At 33.1% G+C, this 23,981-nt stretch overlaps 2 protein-coding genes across 4 annotated transcripts; both read right to left on the reverse strand.

The window, feature by feature from the left end:
* Positions 1 to 2,020: 2,020 nt before the first annotated feature.
* Positions 2,021 to 12,280, reverse strand: LOC142627192 (uncharacterized). Of its 3 annotated transcripts, none has more exons than XR_012842781.1 (9): positions 11,824 to 12,280; positions 9,721 to 9,990; positions 8,644 to 8,770; positions 5,117 to 5,178; positions 4,761 to 4,991; positions 3,627 to 3,748; positions 3,248 to 3,331; positions 2,730 to 2,926; positions 2,021 to 2,482 (listed from the first exon to the last, which is right to left on the reverse strand). XR_012842781.1 is itself a non-coding variant. In XM_075800995.1 (9 exons), exons 1-8 carry the CDS (start codon positions 12,163 to 12,165, stop codon positions 2,765 to 2,767), a joined length of 1,455 nt encoding a protein of 484 aa, XP_075657110.1. In that variant the 5' UTR covers positions 12,166 to 12,280; the 3' UTR covers positions 2,021 to 2,482; positions 2,730 to 2,764. The 3 variants fall into 3 exon arrangements, 2 of the variants coding, with proteins under 2 accessions (XP_075657110.1, XP_075657111.1); XM_075800995.1 differs by having other exon boundaries at positions 3,248 to 3,386; XM_075800996.1 differs by having other exon boundaries at positions 2,021 to 2,526; positions 3,248 to 3,386.
* A 3,995-nt stretch (positions 12,281 to 16,275) lies between these two features.
* Positions 16,276 to 21,044, reverse strand: LOC142627640 (protein WVD2-like 2). The gene is made up of 7 exons (XM_075801520.1): positions 20,883 to 21,044; positions 18,589 to 19,075; positions 17,955 to 18,043; positions 17,744 to 17,843; positions 17,554 to 17,625; positions 17,299 to 17,409; positions 16,276 to 16,826 (listed from the first exon to the last, which is right to left on the reverse strand). The coding sequence occupies exons 2-7, from the start codon at positions 19,069 to 19,071 to the stop codon at positions 16,518 to 16,520; spliced, it is 1,164 nt and encodes a 387-aa protein (XP_075657635.1). The 5' UTR covers positions 19,072 to 19,075; positions 20,883 to 21,044; the 3' UTR covers positions 16,276 to 16,517.
* Positions 21,045 to 23,981: the final 2,937 nt, after the last annotated feature.

The raw sequence follows: 23,981 nt of genomic DNA on the forward strand, positions 1-23,981 counted from the left end.
TTTATTATTTATTTCAATGAGATTATTCAATGCAGTTGAAAGAATATTCAATCATCCACCATCATATCTCACTTATCTAAGTAAAAAAAAATTAAATTAAATCAAATCCCACGTCCATCCATTTTTCTAAAATTTAGCATACCTCTTCAAAATTTAAAATTTAAAATGCTCAACTTTTAAAATTTTTTATTTTTACAATTTGTTTACTAGAGGATTCTAAACCACAACTTCTCATAAACTCAAATTAGGGTTTTTATTTGAGCTTGTACTTAGCTGTAAAGGTTTTTTTTGAAAGCCTTAGCTGTAAAAGTTGTAATTATCTTTTAGTTGTAACTCATGTATATTTTCATCAAGTATATATTTTGAATATAAAATATTGCCTAAAGATAGAGATGACTTTCCTGTTGATTTTTAAATTTATTTATTTACTTATAAATTAGATTCTCAAAATAAAAAATATATATATAAAATAAATTAAAAACATTGATTTTTTTTTCTACTACCACTAAAAAGAAATCTCATTACATGCACAAAGCGCGTATGGTGAGACTAATTTGAATAAAATCATCAAAAACTTATTTACGGAAGTAATCTGTTGAGGTGATGAGGCTAGTTTGAATAAAATCATCAGAAACTTATTTATAGAAAGAATCTGTTGAGTCAAGGATTTGTTGTCTAACAGTAGGTAGCTTCTTTTTTTTTTTTTTGATGAATAAATGGATAGGCAGTCCTAAAATTTAGGACTTTTCTTGTATAATAGGAGTAGTTTTATGCAGAGTAATCTGTCGTGGTCCCATACCCAGATCCAGACCCAGAGTTCGTTTCTTACTTCACTTCATCAAAGCCCAAAAAAGCAAAAGGTAGCTTGTTCATCACACTCGGCGCCTCAACCCGATTTCTGAAATGGAAACATCATCAAGAAAGATGTGGTACCAGGAGAAATTGATGTCTTACTGGAAAAATCAAAACGATGGCATGGAAAAGATTGGCGGTGAAATAATGGTGCTTGCTTTTTATGCATTCATCAGTTTCCCACGAATGACTGGAAATTTCTTGAGGAAGTTTGAAGGTAGAACGCTGGATTCTGATGAACAACTGGCATACTTATACTTCAACGTATCCTCTTCTTTCACTTCCATTTCATCTCTCCTTATCACCCTCTTGCTTCTTACTGGATTCCTGGTCAAGAGTAGGTTTTGTACGGGTCTGGTGAGTGTAGTTATACCTGTTACTCTTTTATCCCTTACTCTTGGATACTCTTCCGCTATGTACTTGGTGACCCCGACCCACCTGCGCGAGGCGTTGTATTTGGCACATTGTGCTGTGCTCATTACGGCTGCTGCGGCTGCTTTGCTCTCTGTGTTTCACGCCATCTGTTTTCTCACTTGGCTGAGTGTACGGGGAAAAATGGAGGGAACCAGTCACTGACGTTTGAGCCACTCTCCTCCACCCCTTTTACGGTTTTACTTTCACATCTTGTGCTTTTGTTTTTCATTTCGTTTTTTATTTCTTTTGGGCTGTCATAAAATTAAACATTTTGCAAAATGTTTAATTTTTTCTTTTTTTCTTTTTTTTTTTGGTGGGAGGGCAGAACAAAACTGCACCCAAATGTTTAATTTTATGGTACTATGTAATGTGTTCTGAGTGCCAAAAAAAAAGGTGACAAAAGATATATATATATATGTGTGTGTGTGTGTCTCCAGTCACCTACAACTGTAAGATATGAACTAAATCATATCAGGGGTTTCATTCTACATTTGCAAGACATCTAACTAACCCGGCAATGTGAACTGTGAAGGGAGACCTCGTAAGGGCAATGTGAAGGGAGAGATCATAGATTCAAAACCAACCCGGCATGTGTGCAATTTCCAATTAAAAAAACTTCGTAAAAACAAGCAAGTCATCCTTCGAAAGGATAATTTGAATTTGCATACCTCCATTTAAAACTTTTCCTTCAAAACTTTTCCACAACGGTATGTCATAATCACATTGGCAGCATTCAACTAAAACAACTCATTCATTGAACTGAAAGGCCGACATTGATGAGAATAAAAAATCTAAAATTTGATCATACAAAATCTGAAACGGTGTAACGGAGAGGTGCAGGGTTCAAATTCCCTCTCCCCAATTGCAACTATCGAAATCTCAAAAAATAAAATAAATGCATTATCAGCACATCTACCAAAACCATCCAACAAAGTACACGCAGTAATTCCATTTCATTCATTATTGAAGATCTTGAATAGCTTCCAATTCCATGCTTAAGTCTTGAAAATCTATTATCGGTAGAGTAGTCAGTAGTCACACTGCCCTTGTGCCGGTCTAAGCTTCACATACTTGGGCTGGAATTTGGGAGAACTGAGATACAAATATCGTAATATCTCTTCACCTGAACTCCAGATGTCTAAAATTTCCTTCAAGGAGCTGAGAAACCAAGACACCTGGGGTGATGAGCTGCTGAGTAACAGATATTCCTCTAGCTCTATAAAAATTATAGCGCAAAAACATCAGCATCATCCTTCACAACTGTTGTGACAGCAAAGAGCCTCAAAACTGCTAGTTAATCAAGTATATAACTTTAACAACGTAAGTAATTTGACTGTCCATGAAATGTGTTACCATGTATCTGAGAACCTAAGAATACATGATTTTTTATTTGTTTTCTCTGATTTTATGCACAAGAAAAAAATAGCTTAAATCTGAAATTGCATTTGAGAAATCAAACTTACCAAAAGTATAATAATTTTCATGGTCTAGTACAACTTCAAGAGGCAAGTTCATATGCCTGAGCCTCATTTGTTTGTTTTTCGGACTCCAATCCTGGAAATTGTCCAATATCATGTCCTCCAAGTGGTTGAAACTCATTCATTAAACCAACAGCAAACTCTTCAGGAGGAGCTCCACCACTTTGGAAATAATCTGCCATCTGCATAGAAAAGACCAACTCTGGTGTGAATATTAAATATTTTGTTGATATTGTGTTTTACGTTAAAGTTTAAACTATTTAAACCTTGAATGAAAAAAAAAAACCACAACTTTTACAGTCTTTTAAGTCCATAGACTTTTTAGTTCAGCTACAGAAAGAAAGTGTTTACTGGATTAGGAGAATATGGGTTGAAAACATGATCAACTTGCTCAAGTTTGTAGTTATATAAGCAACTACAAACCAATAACCAATATAAAACAAATCCCATAAAAAATTAGTAAAATAAAATAAAAACAAATAGAGAACCAAAGTGGCACTTACATGATTGGCAAGAGCCATTCCACTCAAGGCTGCCGATTCTAAACTTGAACCAAGTAACCAATCACCACATATACCAGCTCTTCCCTGAGGATCAAAGATGCAGGGGATGCCAGGTGTATTAGTTGGAAGAGCTGCACCCCTGTGATACTCCAGAAGATAGGACAAACTCGCAGTCATTACAGAAAACTTTATCCCATTTTTCGTTTTTAAATAAAAGAAAACAAAATTTTCTTCAAGCATTCATTATAAAGAACCAAAATGAAAATTTCCAATGAATAAATCCCAAAGGCAAACCATTCCTGAAAAACAAGTTGGTTGTGATGATTTCAATGAAAAAATGTAATGTACTCACTAGTGATAATGCAGAGTGGTTCCTTACCATAACTGAACACGGGTATAGAATGGTTTCTGAAGTGATTCTTTTGGTAACCCAAGCGCAGCTTCAATACCCCCAAGCATGCCGGCCTTCACCTTCTCTGCTGTTGCATTTGGGATGTTTTCCTGGTAATAAAAATTGTTCAATAAAGTGACCCAAAAAAAATCCGCATATACCTAAAAATATGGACAGTTGCATACATGATTCAACAAGATACACAAGCATAGAAAATTTTTTACTACCATCATTTTACACAATTTCTTGCTTCTAAAATTTTACAAATATGGTAAACACCATTTAGGCATTTACTGTTTGATTATGCATGGCAGAATTTATAAGACTTGCAGCAATTATAAAATTAATAGTATGAGGCCATTTTATACATATTATGGGAATTTAACTGACAACAGAACTTTGGGGTTATATGTAAAAATTGGGTCTCCATAAGCATCAATCTCTAAAATTTACTTTAAAAGGGGATAATTACAATCACCACTCACATAGGTACCCTGTGGAGTCTCAGATTTTATTTTCGAAGTTTGAATTTCTGATTTTTCTAGATTTCACTTTGAAATTCTAGAATTTAATATTGTTGATAATTTTATGGTAATTGTAACAATAATTTTATGGTAATTGTGGCTTGATGTCCTCCTTATAACCTATTAAAAAGGCTCCACGAATGGTTTGAAGCAACACAATTTGAATAAAAAATCTATGATTAGACATGTTTCTTAAGCTTGGTGGTGATTCCAAGCACCATTAGGTGGTGAAGCTTAAGATTTCAAGAAAATTCTAAAAGCAATTTTTAAGTGGTGAAGCATAGGATTTGTCCTGTTCTTCATTCCTTTTCTCTTATTTGATTTTTTCCCCCCTTTGTCCTGCGCATCAGGATAAAAGCTTGTCCAATTAACAAAGTCTACATGTACATATGTACATAACTCATGATTGCCATGGTTAAACAAGTTGGTGTTGGCCAAATGAACTCTTTTCTACCAGTACTCCCTATCTATTGTCACGCTTGCTAAAGCCCTAGCCAAAAACCAGAATCTTCAAGACTTTTATCCCTATAAGTTCTGTTAATGATCCAAAACCATCAAATGGGTGTGTTTGCCCACACATATTCAACTTAGTACTGACCTGTGGAACCTTGTTCCGCTTTCCATAAGCTGCAGTACTAAGAAAGGTCCAACAGTGAGGGCCACTGTTTTGGGAATGCAGAAGTTTCTTGGTATTGTTTGCCATCCATGAGACAGAATCAACCCCTTTGACAAAAGCTCCTTCAAAAGGAGATGAAGCTGCACCACCTGGGATAGGAAGAGGGTCCTCAAATGCTGCAAGGAGGGCCCATATAGAACTTAATTCCAGCCTCTAGCAACACAGACAGCATTAAATGAGCAACAATCTGAGATAAGCCAATCATCACCAAATGCAAATAAAGTGGAGAATATAGTAGATTGCATCAAATAAACTGAACTGAGAAGTTCTGGGTGTACCTTCATCTGTCTTGCAACTAGTGGCAAGCCTGACGATGCAAGCAAGCGATTTGCACACTTTCCTGTTGTTGACACAAAGTAATATTAAAACGAACTCAAGTCACTGATCAGACATAATATCAAACTCCACTGACATTATTTTAGAATGTTCCAATTTTTTTTATAGGTATGTAAGAAAGTTTATTAACTATGTGCCAAAAAAAGGGACAAAGCCCAAGTACGCAAGAAGTATACATGAGATACACCCAAAAAATCATCAAAAAAGTACAAAAATCACAAAACCCAGGAAAATTAGAAAAATGACTACTCAAAGCAGCCATCCAAATCTACATAGCAAGTAAAAATATCATTTTCAGCTTCAATGCAGATTGTTCAATTCCTTCAAATAGTCCACAATATACAAAAATGAATTGTATTCCAAATATCTGGACTTCGATGTCTTCCAAATCGCCCCTTCAAGTTATCCAACAAATCAACTACCCTCTTAGGCATAACCCTATCCCAAATAAACACAAGACCAATGACCAAAATTCTTGAGCGATATCATAATGGAGAAGCAAGTGATCTATGGACTCCCCATTATTTTGCACTTGCAGCACCACTCCTCTACAATTAAATTTGTCCTTTGTAACTTATCCATTGTGAGAATCTTTCGCAGTGCAGCTGACCATGTGAAGAATGCCACTTTAGTGGGGACCTTAACCCTCCAAATACTTTTCCAAGGAAAAGTTTGAGCATTTCCAGCATGCAACACTCTATAAAAGGACTTTACCTCAAACATACGGCTTCTTGTTGGAATCCAGCAGATCTGGTCTTCTTCTTCTCTTCTCATCTTTATAGAGTAGATGAAATTAAGGAAACTTGTTAGAACTTCTAACTCCAAATCATTCTAAGCTCTAATAAAGGAATATACCAATGAATAATGCCATCAGTCCACCACATAAGCCACTTTAGATTGTGAAATTCTAAACAAATCTGGAAATGCCCCCTTTAGAACCACATCTCTGAACCACAAGTCATGCCAAAAGAAAATATTAATGCCATTACCAACCTCAAATCTGACGGACCCGGAGAAATTTTCCCAACCACTTCTAATATGCTTTGAAAGGTTTATACCATAAGTTCCACTTCTACCCCCAAGCAGCAACCACTCCACTCACTTCCATATTTTTGATCCATTATTTTCCTCCATAAAACACTGTTATGCCAAAGCCTTCTCATTAGTTTGCCGATTTTGTATTTTGTCTTTTCCTTCTTATTCCTTTTTGCACTTTTTATTTTCTTTAACTGCCTGGTCTTCTACCTGTATAGGAGGGCACCTTTGTATTTTTTTTCCTTTTGCATTTTATTGAATTTATTTACCAATCAAAAAAGAAAAAGAAAAAATAACATACTCCTTATGCCTAATATTCCATATTTAATTGGTTCACAAATTTTTCCAATTAACAATATGGAACATAAACTTGTCTCCTATACCACACCTAAGAAAATACCATTGTAATTTTCAATACTATTAGCAATGCTAATTGGAATAAGAAATAAAGAAAAATAAATATGTTTGCAAAGTTGACAACATTCTCTTTATCAATATAAGTTTACTTCCTTTTTTTTTTCAGGTATGCAGTTTACCTCCCTTTGAAAGGCAAACCTTCTTCCTTCCCACTAATCTCCCCTCCACCTTCTCAAGAACGCAATCTGATATTGCTCTTGATTTAAATTTAGAACCCCAGACAAACCCAAGTATCTCACAGGAAATTTGAAACCTTGTAGTCAAATCTAAGTAAATTTTTCATTTTTTCAACATCGGGTACAATAACAACAGGTATCAATTCAGATTTCACCAGGTTAATCTTTCATCCAGAAAATACTTCAAAGCACAGCACACATTTCAAGTACCTAAGCTATTCCAGTCATTCCCACACACACACACACACACACACACACAAAAATCGAAGTATCGTACCAAAATAAGAGGTGAGAAACCATCAACGGATCACATGTTCTACTTCCCACTGTGAAACCAGCAAGATGCCGTCCTGAATTTCACAAGATACTGCCTTGCCACTGCTCTTACCAATAACTTACTCAGTGCCTCCATCTCTATCATCAATAGCAATTGTGACAATGGATCACCTTAACACAAACCTCAAGGACTATAAAAAATTCCAATCAAGCTGCCATTAACTAGAATAAAAAACCTAATTGTGCAAATGCAACAACTAAGCCAATTCGTCCATTTCTCTCCAAAGCTGCACCGTTTTAGCATGTAAATCAGAAAGTTACAATTAATATGGTTGTAGACTTTCTTCAAATCCAACTAACATAATAGCTCAAGGACGCCCAATATCATTCTACTGTCAATACATTCATTGGCAATGAGGACAAATTTGAAATCTACCTCCCTTTGATAAAAGCATTTCAAAATTGGGCAAACAGCAACCAGTTAACTAGCACCCTAGGGAATATTTTATATACACTACCAATGAGACTAATATGCCTGTATTCCTTCACATCTAGAGCACAACCTTTTGGAGAATTAGTGCAATAAAGTAACAATTAGGCTTCTCTCAAACATACCTTGGTGTTTGTCTCCCTCCTCTAACCATAAGGCCCTAGCTAGGATAATATAAAAATCATAATAATTTTTCAGAGAACATCTAAGTTCAATGGTATGTGATGCGGTAGGAAGAACTCAGACCAGTGTAGATTAAGGGTTTAAGAAGAAATTCCAACAACAAAACAAGATTATAACAAAGAAAAGATAATAGGATTAAATTTGTAATAAGCAGATATCAATTTCAAAGCTCAAAGTGATCAAAAAAATTCAGATATCAAATTTCATAAAGTAGACGAGCAAAGGCTGCCTACAATGACTCAAAGAGAGACTATTTAAAAAAACCGTTAGTAACCCTACAATCTTAATTCCCAAGTCTTTATAATTTATCTAACAATTAAATCATAATCATCCAATTTCATTAAAAGTCATGTGTTCATCACATGACCTCTTAATATGCTTAAAAGCATAATAATAACTAAAACATAACATAGAGATAGAAAGTACTAGTCTTGTAGTAGCAACTGACTAAACAAAAATAGACTAATGGGCCTTCTTTCCTTTGGACTTAAATTCTCCTACATTAGTGTAGCATCCTCTACCTGGACCGCTCTCTGGAAAGAAACATTTGAGCTAGACAATAGTAACAAAGAGTATGGAAAATGATATCCAACAGTTAATGCGTTCAGACATTATCATTATATAGCAAACCATGGATTATTTATGGTAAAGACAAGCATAATCAGATATTCTTTTTGCCATGGCAGAAGCCAACTCTATTACATATATATTAGACATGTGAATTCTAATATGTTTCAATTCTAGCAACAGAAATGGTGCACATAGATACAGTATTTTTTAGGTAAGCGTCATGATACAATAACAAGTATAACAAAATATTAGAATCTTCATATAATGTGAAGATACTGCAGCAAAGGTAGAAATAAACTTAACAAGGGAGGCACTAAGTTACCATTATGTGCAATGACAATCGCATCAAACTGTCCCTGAGGTTTTCCGTTTTCACTCAAGTACCACATCCCATTAAATGGATCAAGTTTACTTATCCAGCAAGGTCTCACCACATTAACCAAAGAAGTCTGCCACAAAGTGTAAAATAATTTATTAGCTCATGGGCACAACAGAAGAAGCAAAGGGCTAAAACTAGAAGCGTATGAGAGAAGTTCTTTGCTTTTTTTTTTTGGTGCTGCAAAAAGAACCATAGCGTATTTTAAAAATGAAAACACAGATATAAATTCACAACAAATTTTGACATATTCAATTTCTTACGAGGTCATGCTAAGTTTTCTTTTAAATTTTTAAAAAAAAATTATAAACAAGTTTTCTTATAAAATGGTACATACATATTGTAATCATAATTGCATGTTCAAGTCCTAACACGCATCCAAAGCATTATTTGAATATCTATGAGCAAGTAGCTTTTCCAATGTCACCCATTATAATAGTGATGCCCATATACTAATCAAGATTAGACAACTAAGGACCTCTAAACATTTTTTTAATTACAATGTAAATTGATAGATGAGTTTTGCCAAACCAAATAAATATAGCTCCTAGCCCCCTTCCCCCACCCCTGCGGGTTAGAATGTTCTCTGAAAATGGATTGCAGCCCTTTAGGATTATCAATTGTTCATAGAAAACTTTTTTTTTACCTTTTTTTATACAGAAACCTTCTTGATAAAAACTTTATTGATATAAAAAAGGAGTCACCCAAAGTATACAAAAAGTATATAAACAGGGACAAAACATTCAAGCATGCAAATTACAATGATCCATCAAATCACAAATTGAACAAAAAGAAAAAAAATCACAAAGCTGACAATCAATCTAAAAAAGTTTGAAAAAAGAAAAGCTTAAGATCCGGCAGGTTCCATATACACCAAATCAGACAATGGGGAACCGCTTTCCAAATATCAACATAACGATGTCGACCTAATCTTTTCTTATAAAAGAAACCTAATATGACACCAAAATTATACAATAAAAAATAAAATAAAATAACCAAGAAGGAAGAATAGAGGAAAATCACCTCAGACAGTAATGAGTCAGCAAGGGGGCGCATGCCATTAACACCTACATATCTTGGAGGTGAAGAAGGAAGTGAAACAAACTGACCACCTACATCAAGCTTCCCAATAATACCCTTCCACTCTTGAACCAGACCTTTCTCCATCCAGCTATCCACCAACTCAGCAAACTGAGAATCACTCACTGTAAAGAACTGAGCAGCATGGTCAAATATCAATGGCTGAGGGTCAGTTGTTCTGGTTCCCATTCGTCCTCCCAAACCATGAATCCCCTAAAATAATAAAATATTGTAAGAAACTCTGAAAACATGATCGTCATCACTGAAATGAAGCACTTGAAAGTTAGTCTACTGAGAGAAACTTATATGCATCCTGGAAAAAAATTACTGATATGATATTTTCCTGACTTATTGTCCCTTCTTTGAAAGGTTGAAGTCTATTCAATCAACACATTTTGAAAGGTTGAATCAATAAGTGGAATTCCTAACATGAACAGGAGTAAACAAATGAAAATAGTCAAGGTGCGTAAGAAACTAAAACATTTTAAAGCCTTCTTTCCCTTTGTTTCTTTTAACCTTTCAGTGAAAACACAATGGAGGAAGAATTTACAGAAGAAAAAGATAATTCTTCCATTTTTCACAAATGACATTCTAATACCCACCATACAATATAACTCCAGTTTCCATCTCGTTTTCTCTTCCTAGGAATCTATGAAGTGCAAAAGGTGATGATAACATTATGAAAATAATTATTGCAATAATAAAATTTTAAAGAAAGAAAATTGAGTATCAAAACATATCCAAGAATATACTCTTTTGCTGGCAAAGTTGGTAAGAACATGGCAAATGGCACCTCCTCCTCCCCAATAAGAATGGGGTGGAAGGTGAAGAAGTGGATTAAAGACCATGAGTTGCTCGAGTAAATTACCAATTAAAAAAATTTAAAAGCACAAAATTTGAGTAAGAGAAACACTATTTTGGTTAGTTGGTGTTGTATGCGTAAGTCGGATGGGGAGATGGTGCCTCATTTGCTCTTGCATTGCTCTTTTGCTAGAGAAATATGAGAATGGTTTTTGGGCTACTTGGAGTTCAGTGGGTGATGCCCAAGGATGTGTAGGTTTACTAGCTTTGCTGGCAAGGCCGCTTTGGAAGACATAAAAACAGCACAATATGGAAAGTTATCCCTCATTTTTTGATGTGGTGTATTTGGCGTGAGAGAAATGCTCGAGTTTTTGAGGGATGTGAGCGAACAATCCTAGAAGTGAAGTTACAGTTTTCTTTTTTTGATAAAAGTGGTTTTCTGAACATTGATGGAATGGATGGTGGCAACAGGAGCATATCCTTCTTATAATGTATTAGAATTTATGGGTCATTGTAAGCTCAGAACTTAATTGTGCATTTATCTAGTAAAACCCCTGTATACTTGATGAATCGACTTTTTTTCTTTTTTTCTCATCAATAAAATTTATTATTTACCCCAAAAAAATTACCAATTATGAAAAAGTTGACAAGAACACAACATTACGTATTGAACTTTAGTGAACAGGTAGTTCAGCCAATGGAGTGTCTTGTCATTATACAAGAGACCTGGGATGGAGTCACGCCTATACCAAGGATTAGGAATGGTGTTTAGCAGGCAGAGAGAGAGCTACCTCTCAATGTGTAGCCCTTAGGCCCAATGGCCTTCCAATGTACTAAAAGGAAAATGAGAACAACAACACATTACACATATCAATAAATTCAGAACCACTCATCCTCATTCTGATATAAATTCATGAATGCAGACTAAACATAGATTGCTTACCATAAGATACAAACTTTCCTCAACATAACTACCTAGTCTTAACAGGGTCAACTATATTGACTATTTGTTATTGTTTTACCAAATTGAACATTTCAATAAACCGAAAATTTCCATTTTCCATTTTCTTCTATTTTCGCACACATTCTCAACAATGAAACAGTAAGTAATACCGAAACTTTTTGAACTACACTCGCCAATCCGACCAACCATCCTCTCTAACATTCAAAACCCACATCAAAATTCACAAAAACAAAAAAGACCCAGATGGTGAAAACAGCTAAAAAAGGAAGCAACTGACCAACCGTGTCGAAAACCGTGGACCGGACCCCTCTCTTCTCCAAATTCAAGGCACAAACCAGACCGGCCATCCCTCCGCCGATAATAGCGACGACGGGGTCATCGGAGACCGGCGCAGTGAACACAACTTGCTCCTGGTTGAAGGTTTTCTTGAGACTAGACCTTCTGGAGGTACCATATGATGATTTCCTGCTGTTTTTGGAGGTGGGTCTTTTACTGGGTTGGGATGTGGTGCAGGTTAGGGTCAGGGTTTTGGGGAAGAAGGTGGTGAGGAATGAGGGTTTAAAGGGTTTTAGGGGTTTGGAAATGAGAGAAGAAGGAAAGGAGTGAATGGAGGAGGTGGGCATGGTTTTTCTTTTGGAGGGAGAAGGAAATGGAGTATTTGAGGATAAAAAGCTTTGGGTTATAGTACTTCACTACTTCTTGAGTTTGGTTGGTTTGAGAGGGGTATCTCTACTCTCTACTCTCTACTCTCTAATAACTACACAATGATGAACGGCTCTATTTGACTATTTCCCTGGTTTTTTTTTTTTTTTTTTGGAGAGATATTTCACTGGATTTAAGTATTTGAGACTTAATTTTATGGGTAAAATAGTATTTTTGATCTTCAAATTTTGCTAAAAGTTTGTCTTTTGTCTCTAAAAAATTGAAAATGTTTCACTTTTACTCCTAAAACTTTTTTTAAAAAATCATTACCTTTTTTTTTTTATTAGAATGGTAGAAAAGAAAACTTTCTACAAGGACGAAAAAAGAATTTTTTAAAGTTTACAGTAGAAAAATAATTTTATAGTAAAGTTTAGAAACCAAAATAATATTTTACTCTAATTTTATCATTTAGTTGTAGCGCAACGAGTATTTTTTAGTTTTAATTTTCAATTCAAAATCTCTAATCTTTCAATTAAGGAAATTATTATTATTATTTTAAAATGTTAATTGTCACTTTTAAAATTTTTGTTAAAATTATTAGTAATTTAATAAAATGTAATTCAATTATTTCAAAGTGAATAGATAGAATTTTAGAAATTTTAGGAAAGATGTTACCTCAATTATTTTAAAGAATCTTATTTCGACTCATTCATGAATCAAATCAAGATTAGTGTGGTAATATTGTATTGGTTTTTTTTAGAATATATATATATATATATATATATATATATATATATATATATATTTCTCATTATTTGAGAAATTTGTTTTGAAAATGTCACACTGTTTAGGATCCGTTTATTTTGCTGAAATTGAAAACTTTTTACTAAAAGTATTGTAGATAATAGTATAAATTAGTTGAAATAGTACAGTAGAACCCATAAATAGTATCAAAAAGTGCAATGTGACCCATAAATAGTAGCAAAAAAAATTGAATAGTAAAATAAATTGGCAAAAATAATTCATGCGAAACAAACACTTAAAAAATATGATGTTGTTCACTTTGACCATTCTGACAATCAACTATGTCAAAAAAACATGTTACTTGACATGGTTAGTCAAGCGAAGAGTTGAACTCAAATCCAAGCTCAATTCGCGCACAAGTACCCCTAATTTTAGTTGAAACAACTACGAACGCAATGTCACTCGATAAAAAAATTACAATTAATTTATTGTTTCTTTTTTTTGCTGAGAATTAATATATTGTTTCAACGATTAAAAAAAATAAGGAAATCATAGTGCATGCTAACAATGAGCAACAATTCCTTCCAATCTTCTCTTGTAGGAGTATAAACCAAGAAAGCAGTGAGTGACTCAATACCCTGGGCTCCTGTCCTGGCTTATTCCCCTAAAAAGAAGACAGCTACGTACGACAACACATGGGCCTCAAGTCTGGCTTAATGATCATGTGGGTTTTGAACGGTACTGGGGCTGGGCTTGATGGGCTGGTAGGGGTCAAGAATCAAGATATACTTGGGATAGTTTTAGTCCAACAGTATGTATTTTGGAAATAATACGCCTAGCAAATTGTTGGACTTATTTGCTGAGCCTAATGACATGAGGATATACCCATCTTAGGGGATTCGCAATTTTCGAGCAGTGAGAATTTATTTTGGGGAGCCGTGTATTAAAAAAAAAAATTGTGTATGAGACCTAAAATAGCAATGTATAATAATCTAATATGTGCTATAAACAATAACTAAATACATGTTAATATAGTAGTATATTTTGTATATTTTAATCAAACTAATCAAGTACATTTATAAATTATAATGTTGAACCGTATATAATATATTTATTATGATTATAACAATTAATATATTATAAGGAAAATAAAAAAGAAAGTAAATAAAAAGTAAAGTAAAGAAATCAAAACAAAACAAATGAAAAATAAATTAACACGGGAGCACTGCACAGGGATAAAGGGCCTACAAAAGCTTCAAGCTTATCTTTCACCCTTTCTTGTCTAGTCTAATCACACATAACTTTTACATTTTATATTGTAAACACAAAATTGTAGCAATAGTGGGAAAAAGAAAGAACTCAAAGGAAAAAAAAAAAAAAGGAAAACACCAATGTAGAGAGAGAGAGAGAGAGAACTACAAGCAAAATGTTCTACTACAACTATGTGGGGAATTTGGTGGTGCGGCAAATCAACAAAACTTCTGATCTTTCAATTTTTTCTACTATTACTATACAAGTAAACCCTATATAGGTTGGGATGAAAATTAGAATTTTTTCCCTTTTATTTTTTTGAGATAATTGTTAAAATACCTGTATTCATTTTAAAAATACTAAATGTTTAATTATTGTAATTTTTGACATATATATTTATAAATTGCATTCTATTTAAATAAAAGTTATATATATATATATATATATATATATATTATCAGGCATGGGGCGTAAAATGATAAGGTTATTTTAAAAAATTTCAAATTATTTAGGATAATTCCAAAAAAAATTCCTTAATTGTTTCCTCAGTCCTCATGATAATCCGCCACTGTTTTTGAGACTGGGGTGCACCAAGTAATGGTTTTTGTTTCTAAGAGACAAGACTAGGTTGAGGAATAGGGGTTGGAGAATTACTGTGAATAATTTCATTTGGAAAAGTAGGTGAGAATGTGAGATGGAATAAAAAAGATTGTGGAGACAGAAGGATGATTTCTCACAAAATGTACAAACTTCTTCAAAAATATACATACTTTCCCACGTAATGTACACATTTTCCCCTAGTGTATAAACTTTCCCACAAAATAAATAGATTTTCCCACAAAATATGCAAATTTTCTCACAAAATGTTCAAACTTCCCACATAATATACACACTTTCTCATAGGATGTACAAACTTTTCGTAAAATGAACAAACTTTCTCACAAGATATACAACTTTTCTAGCAACATGTATAGACTTCCCCACAAAATATATAGACTTTCCTACAAAATATACATACTCTCTAACATAATGTTCACAATTTCCCACAGAATGTACAAACTTTCTCACATAATGTATACACTTTTCCACAAAATATACACTCTCATAATGAACACACTTCCCCACAAAATATACACACTTATCCCACAAAATGTAAAAACTTCCCCCACAATGTACACATTTTCCCATAGAATATACCTCATTTCATACAAAGGTACAGACTACAACTTTTCCGCGTAATATACCAAGTTTCCTGCAAAATGTAAGACTTTTTCACAAAAATATATAAACTTTTGCACAAAATGTATAGACTTTCCCACAAAATGTATAAACTTTCTGAAAAAATACTCTCTCACTTAATATACAAACATACCTACTAAATGTACAGGCTTTCCCATAGAATATACAAACTTTTTTACAAAATGTAGAAATTTTTTCACAAATGTACATGAACATAAATGAATGAAATTAAAGGGAATAAACCATTTAAGTAATAACCTAATGGTAATAACATCTTTTTGTAGTGCTCGAATTCAATGGTTCTAATATTTCCCCTTCACTATCAACCTATTTTAAAAAATATACTCGTTATGAATTAATATTTTGATATAAATGTAAAGTTTTTTCTGAATTGAAAGGCTAAATGAGAAGTCATTTTTGAGAGTTATGAGTTACTCATGAAACATGGCAGATTCATATTTGTGGACTTGTGGGACTGTGTCTGGGTTAGTCGTAACTCCTGAAGACCAGGTAGGAGTAGGATCCATAAGAAATTCGGTTAAGACAAAAATGAACATAATGGAAGTAGGAAACAAAATGAGATCGTATATTCATTGCGGGAACCCCGGAAGTTATATGTATAATTAAACATGAAATAAAAGGCTGTTTCTTTGTTAGTTTTATATTTAGGACCTTTGAATGATTACTCCTTATAAAAGCATGGTCCACGCAGATTCAGCTAGAACAAGAAAATATTCCGGCTTAATAATTGAGATAGACCATACCGTAGTCATCACAAAAACCAACTAGGCAACAACTCATTTAATGATGATAAAGAGTAATATAATACAAGTAGAAGAATGTATAGAAGCAAGCAATTGAAACTAAATCCCCACTTGGTCCACATAATAATGGATGACTCTTTTTATATGTAACATATGTACCAATATAGCTTACAAAACATATACAATTCACATTAACACAAGTCACTTAAACAAGTCATTCCTGATGAAAGAAAACAGGGAATTTCTTTATAGAACAACCATAAGGTAACCAAGGAAAATGAAGAATTTATCCCACTTGAAAGTTAGACAAAAAAAAAAAGTAAGACACAAATTCATTAATGAACAGTAATGTCTGCATTCATCTGGTCATTGATCTTAGGCAGATTTGTTTCTGTTGTCTCCTCTTCCTGCTTTGGACTCTCCTTGACTTTGCAATTGCCATTAGCGTTCCGGCCACTGATCTGACCCTTAGTTTTGGGAGTGCTCAAAGTAGCTGGCTCCTCTCTTTGACCACCAAGGCTATGACGCTGAGCCCGCCTGCATATACCCTCCTTTTCCTCCTGAGACGAGTTGATTACTTCACTGCAGCTCTTTCTCCGTAATACACTGACTAGTTTTGGTGATTTGGGCCGAGTCAATGGCAACTGGTATCATATAAAGAAAAGAGTATAAGATTTCTCGCTTGCCTCAAGGGTATACGTACAATAAAACAGCACAGAAGCAGTAAAATAACAAGTATCACAATTGTGAAAAGGCACAAGATTTAAAGGAGTTTCAGCAGATTTTTTGTTGTTGTGGACTTGTGGGTAAGCAAGTTCAGCAGAAGGTTTACAATTTATAGACAGGGTTGATCTGAAAGTGCCTAAAACACCAAAATTGTTGCAAATCAGTTCAAAGGATTAAGGAATCAATGTTGATCTTCAAAATTTGGACTAGGGCCACCTCTAATGGCATAGGTAAATCCTAGTCCTTGAATACAAATTAAATTCACTGTGATTGAATTTATCAGGCCCCTTGATTTCTGTACAAATTCAGAAACCTTTTCCCAGGTCCATATACATCTGGAACTTAAGAGACAAGTAAAGAATTGGAGAAAGAAGAATTAAAAAACAGTACCTTCTTGAGTTCAGCCTTAGGTGGCGGGCCCTCATAGTAGAAACTAGGTACTGGTTTTGCCTTGATTACCAGGCTCTTTCTGAGTTGCTTGATAGCTGCTTCTTGCTCTTCCTAGAAACAGTACAGTATTGTTTGAAGAAAGTGTGAAAACATCTTCATATGTGCAACAAGAAGCACATAAAAGTAAGAAGAGACCAACATGCAGCTGAACACACGCAAAATGGTACATCAAAGCTACTAAAAAATGAGACATACCTTGGTCCTTGCCTCACATGCACTTTTCTCTGCCTCCAGAGCTTGGTGTTTCTCCTCTAACTTCATGTAAAACTAGATAAAGGAATGATAACAAAGATAAATGACATACTGGATTTGATACAAAATGCATTGACTACAAAACAGATCAGCTGAGTATACATTGCAATTACAGGCTCAATCAAGAAATTACCTCCCTCCGTTTCTCTGCACGCTGAGCACTTTTAAATGATGGAGCTGATCCAACAGTCACAGTCACCCTAGATTTAACTGTTCGCACAGATGCAGCAGTACTATGCACAGCTAAGGATAATCCAATTCCAAAAGGGCATATACCAATCCACCATGTAATATTGAAAATAACTCACTCAAATATGAGCTTTTTAAAGTCAAACAAAGGATACGAGGAAGCAACAGAACAACTATCTTCTTCATCGTGATACTTCTTTATATCCGATAGAAAGGGCTTCCTTAGTGACAGAGGTGAGTTAGGCTGAAAACAAAGAGCAATTTTCAAAAATTAGAACCATATATAACACCAAATATATACTGCACATGTTAGCAAACAAAATACATGATCTTGTCCAGTCTCTAACTGAACTTCATACGACACAAGCAGCTAAGACTGCTGCCTTTTTTTCTAACCTCAAAACTTGACCCATTCAAATTCAAATGAAAAGGTATGCAAACTTCAGTCTTCATCGTAAACATAAAATGCTTAAAGAGTATCTATACTACAAACAGGATCAAAAGTTATAATTAAAAGTAACAAATTGTACCAGTGTTCCTTCTAAACCACTTTAACCTTTTTGCTACAAAAATCTAACTCACATAGGAAATAGACACCGGCTACTTTAGTTATAGCACATTCCATGCTGGGTTCTATGTATGGTTTAGAATAAAAATTGGTTTGAGCTTTAGGCCACATCAATGGATTTGATTCTCATTGCATTTGTTCACTCAGAATTTGCCATCAGAAGTTAAAGAAGGAATAGCAGGGTAATAAGATCACATGACCTTATTGAGGATTTCAATTACCTGCGAAATCTTTGTAGCTTGGGGGGAGTTTGTATTGTTGGCTTTCAGTGAAGAGGTCACACCATTACCAGCACTTTCAGCCACAACAGAACGCGTGCATGAACCACGCTTTTCAGTTGCCAGAGAAAATGGTTGTGGAACAGTGGGGGTGCGTACATTCCCATTAGCAGCAGATCTTGATGCAGGTGACCTTGACTTCTTTTCTACACTTGACTTCTGAGCCCCAGTTTTCTCTTTTTTTCCCTCAGGCACACTAGCATCAAGATTTGTGGTTTTAATACCTAGCACTTCTTGATTCTCATGATGTTGGCCAAAAACTGAGCTTTCTTCAGTGCATTCCTTCACCTCATAGTCCCTTGCTTCAATGCTGTCTTCAGATATTTTCGGAGAAACATGAGCTTTATCATGAGAAAATCCATTTGTGGTCACTACAACACCATTTGGCTTCTTTTCCATGTGCTGATCTGTAAGCTCTCTCCCCATAAGACTGCATAAAAAAGTTGTAGCTGGGCATCACAATGTGAAGGGGAAAAAAGAAAACCACACAAAATAATAGAGCAGTTCTGCTCATCTATAGTTTCAAATTTCAATACTTGTACACTGTACAGAAAATTATCTCCAAATTAACAAAATAACAATTTCCAACATGCCAAATTTGACAAAACACCATAACAACATCAAAGAATCTTTCCTTTTCCACAGCAGAGCACGTAAAACTCCCATGCTGTTTAGATAGGTCATTGAAGGACTCTCTAACTCATGCACATAGCATATGATTAAGAACTCATACAAACATATGATGCTAAAAATAAAAGTGGAAAAAAAATTTGAAAATTATCAAGAAACTTATGACATTAAAAGAGACCACCTCAAAATAAGCAACTCAATTTACAAAGAGAAAATATGCACTAAAATTGTAAAATCAACAACCATAAATGATTACAAGAAGATGAAGTTAATATTTTAAATGTAGTTTTATTGACATAGAAAACTCCTGAATCCAAAACAAAGGAATTTAGTACTCTAACAAGGACGTGACATGCTTCCTATATTGTCAGTTTATTCCACATCACACCTAGCAACTCCAAAAATTTAGAAGTAAATGAAAGATCACCTCAAGAGACAAGTTTTAGATAGAAAGAATATATGTGAATCTACATCCTAAGGCAAAGAAAAATTCTCACACAGATCTGGTAGGGGAAAAATCTTATTACAGCTTCAATATGGAAACTTTTGTGCATGCATAACGTACATGAGGTTGAGTAAATCTTAAATTTTAAAGGAATTCTTAGTTTTTCTTCTTCATTTTTTTTTTTTTTAATTTAAAACTTTATCCTATTCTTTTCACTTTGTTTCAACATGGAAAAAGGAAAAGGTACCATGGGTACTAGGAAGTATAATTCACAAGAAGAACCATAGAATCTCTTCTGTTTTTTGGTAAGTAGAATAAGCACAGGATCATCTGGAAGCTCCCAAGGAAATTTCCATATTAAAAACAAAAGAGGAAGACAGAAACAAATCAGAAAAGAACATAAAAAATATTTTTCTACAATCATAATCATGTTTATTGATAGGGAGTGGAAAAAAAAAAAAAAAAAAGTAATTTCACAAAGAAGCATATATCCTAATTTACTCAGCCCAAATCCACAACCCCCACCCCCAAAAAAAAACGAAAAAAAAAGAAAAAAAAAAAGAAGCAAAACAACATAGAGAAGAAACCTATGTCATATTAACATAAAAGATAGAGGGTATTCAATTTGCAGAGAAAATTCAAAATAAGAATGAAAAAAATTTTGTAGAACACCCAAATGTTAAAGAAGCCTAATGAACCGACAAATTCAAGCAAAACACCACTTATCTTATATGCAAAGCATTACAAAAATCTGCCATTTCTGAGCCAACAAGAGAAAAAACAAAAAACAAAACCATAACTTTAAACAGCCGCCAAGACTCAAAAAATAGAATAAAATAAAGCAAAAGGCTTCATTTCTCACCTAAAGATTGGAACTTGAGCAAACCATCATAATTTTCTTGTATAAGAGAAAAGAAAGTTGCAAAAGAGAAAAAAAGAAAAAACGAAAAAAAAAAGAAAACCCATTAGAGATTATATGCTTAAGAGAGAGAGTGAGAAAGAGAGAGCTTCATAGCTGAACTGAGAGCACCCAAACAAAAGAGATCGAGAAAAACACGCACATTGCAAAAAAAGAGTGAGAGAATACAAAGAGACACATGGAGATCAAAGAAACACAAACAATACCCACAATTTGAAATATACGTGAGAGAGATTTGCTTACACTTTGTGGTCCGATCTGACAAGATCTTCTTCTTCTTGCTGTTCTTCAACACCCTCTTTCTCTCTCTGTCTGTCTCTTCCTCTGTGTGAGAGAAAAAAGAACAAAGACAGAGAAAATGTTTTTGTATGATTTTCCTTTTGTATAGCTCAAAACCTTTTTTTTTTTTATCTTACTTTTTTTTTTTTTTTTGGGTTTTAACTTGTGTTTTTGAGGTTGTTGTTGGTTGTATATTTAGCGGCTATTTTAGATTTTACTTTTAACGGTTGTGTTAATTTTTATTGGTTTTTTAAAAAAATAAATAAAATGTAGGTGTTTTTGTTTTTGGACGGAGACAGAGGCTTGACGACGTTATGTATCAACAAAAAAAAAAAAACAAAAACAAGATACTTTTATAGATAAGGCTATTGGTCGTGGCACATAAGGGGTCCACCACACACGTAGGTTGCTGTAAGTTGTGACTATCTTGGACTATGTGGAAACTTTGGGTTTAGTTGTGGTTAATTAACTAAATCATTTTTGGGCTTACAAAAAAAAAACACACACACATTTGATCGAGTGCGCTTGAGCTTTGGACGTAATATAAGACTGATATGCAGTATAGTTGATATCATATTGGTACGTATACTAATATCGAAACGCTAATATTTCGTACCGATTTAAATACCGGTCATATATTGATCATATCGGCCAATTTCGAGCAATATTGGACCATCTGGTACAAAAAAAAAGTTTTTTTTTTAGTTTTGTAATTTTTGAATTTTTGTAAAGGAAAAATGATAATTTATTTATATTAACTTATTAATATTATTTGTTTTCTTAGTATGCAATGAAAAATTAAGCTTTCGATTTTTTATATTGTGTTTTTTTTTCTTTTAATTGATGCTAAAGTCTAAAATCATGAATAATTTTTTCAAAATTAAGGTAATATTTTATGGTAAATTTTTATATTTATTATAATAAACACATACATATATATATATTTATAAATATAAAAAATAACGGTAAACTCGAAACAGTACACCAGTATTGACCGGTACCGAAATATATCATTCTACTGGTCAAACCGGTACAGCCTCCGGTACGAGATTGACTCCCTTGTTGATATGTGATCAATTTTTATACATGTCGTGTTCCTATCATGTCTAACACTTTATTGTATTGGATAAAAGCCAAACTCTTAAAGAAAATTAAATTATTCTAGGATAAAACTTAGATAACTTTTTTGGTATTGTACTTTAGGTTTTGATTAATTATATTTTATAGGGATAATTAAATTCAATGCAAGCTATGCGGCTGTGTGTCTGAGTTTAAATGAGGAATATAATATATGGTACTTAAGCAGCTTTATCTAAGTTTATCCATCATTTTATTTGTAAGGTATATTTTGGGGTAGAAAAATTGATAAATTTTTAATTTTTATGGTTATTTTTTATGTCATTTTTAAACATGAGATCAACTTGCAGCATAATTCGCTTGATTCTAATTATAAATTGTGAAAAATAGGAGTAACATGATCAAAGTCAATTGGATTTGCTTACGTATAATTTAATTCATCTAACAAACAATTGTTTGACATTAGAAAATAGAAAGGAAAGTCAACAAATAATAATAATAAAAAATAATATTTTAGAATTTAATGATAGAAACTTTTTTTAAAAACAAAAATTTAGTGATAGAAACTTGATCAATGTATTTATTAGAATTCAAATAAATTGGTTATAATTAAGGGGTCAAATAGCATTATATTGAACTTTATTTTTAACTTTCTTATGATCAATCCAAATTCAGGTACCGTTGTGACTTGTGATTGAACCTCTTCAAGTACAAGCCAAAACTATGAATAATGAAGCGAAAAGACTAAAAAGAACTCAAGTACTCGACCTTAACTCTGAAAAAAAAAAAACAACAACAACAACAACTTTAGTTATTTATTTCTTTAAAAATAAAAACAAAAACTCTTTAGTTATTTATATATAAGAAAATTAATTGGACCGAGTTCTTATGTTTGGCTCCCCATTATGCTTAATCACTAATATGATAATATGGTAATACCTATCATTTTTTTTGTTATATATATAAAAGATAGAATTCCTACTCTAGCATAATCTAAATGTATATATGTGTGAAGCTCCTTTCTAGAAACTTGAACCGTAGCCCTTACCCCCCACACCCCACAAGTATTTATACTTGTAGAGTGACTACTGCACCAAGGGGGAGCAGGGGTAATACCTATCATTTTGAATTAATTTTTATACATAACTAGCTTGTAACCCCATTTATATGCATTAGTCCAAATCTTACATCCCACTCTTCCTGCTTTACTATATACTCCACAAATAAAAACATGTCACATGTCCATCTATTTTATTAAATACTAAATTTATACCTTCTATTATTTCAATTTCCTAAATATGATGAGTTATTTATTTATTTTAGGAAATTAAAATAATAGAGGACGTAAATTTAACATTTAATAAAATAGATGGACATGTGGCATGTTTTTATTTGTGGAGTATATAGTGGAGCAAGAAGTGTGAGACAGATGATTTGGACTCTGCATATGCATAGATAAACTTAAAAATATACAATAAGATGCATAATATAATTCCTATATATATATAAAAGAAATACTATTGTTAGTCATTTTTATATTTTGTTAACTCTTTAAAAAATTTTGTAAGGATATTATTAGATATAAAATGTAAATTTTCCATTTTTTTATTATTGTGAAGCATCTTTTTTTTTTTTTATGATTCATTTATTCAAGACTCTTTGGTTTTTGTACTTAATAAATCACTTAGGTGAATATTTATGATGTGGTCCCATATTTGATTCTAAAATTAAAAAATAAAACTCATTGAGAATAAATAATTAAGACACATGGCGTAAAATTAGAACTCTAATTTGGAATTATAATTTGAGATTCTCTCAGCTTCACATATTATTATTATTATTATTATTATTATTATTATTATTATTATTATTATTATTATATATAGATTAAGATCCATCTTTAATTATTTAGATTCCTTATTAGAGTTTATTTTTTTAGATCAACTTACACAACACAATATTTATTGCAGCTAATTATATTTTTTG

Source organism: Castanea sativa, chromosome 3 (assembly GCF_040712315.1).
Source record: "Castanea sativa cultivar Marrone di Chiusa Pesio chromosome 3, ASM4071231v1".
In the NCBI taxonomy this organism is placed as follows: domain Eukaryota; kingdom Viridiplantae; phylum Streptophyta; class Magnoliopsida; order Fagales; family Fagaceae; genus Castanea; species Castanea sativa.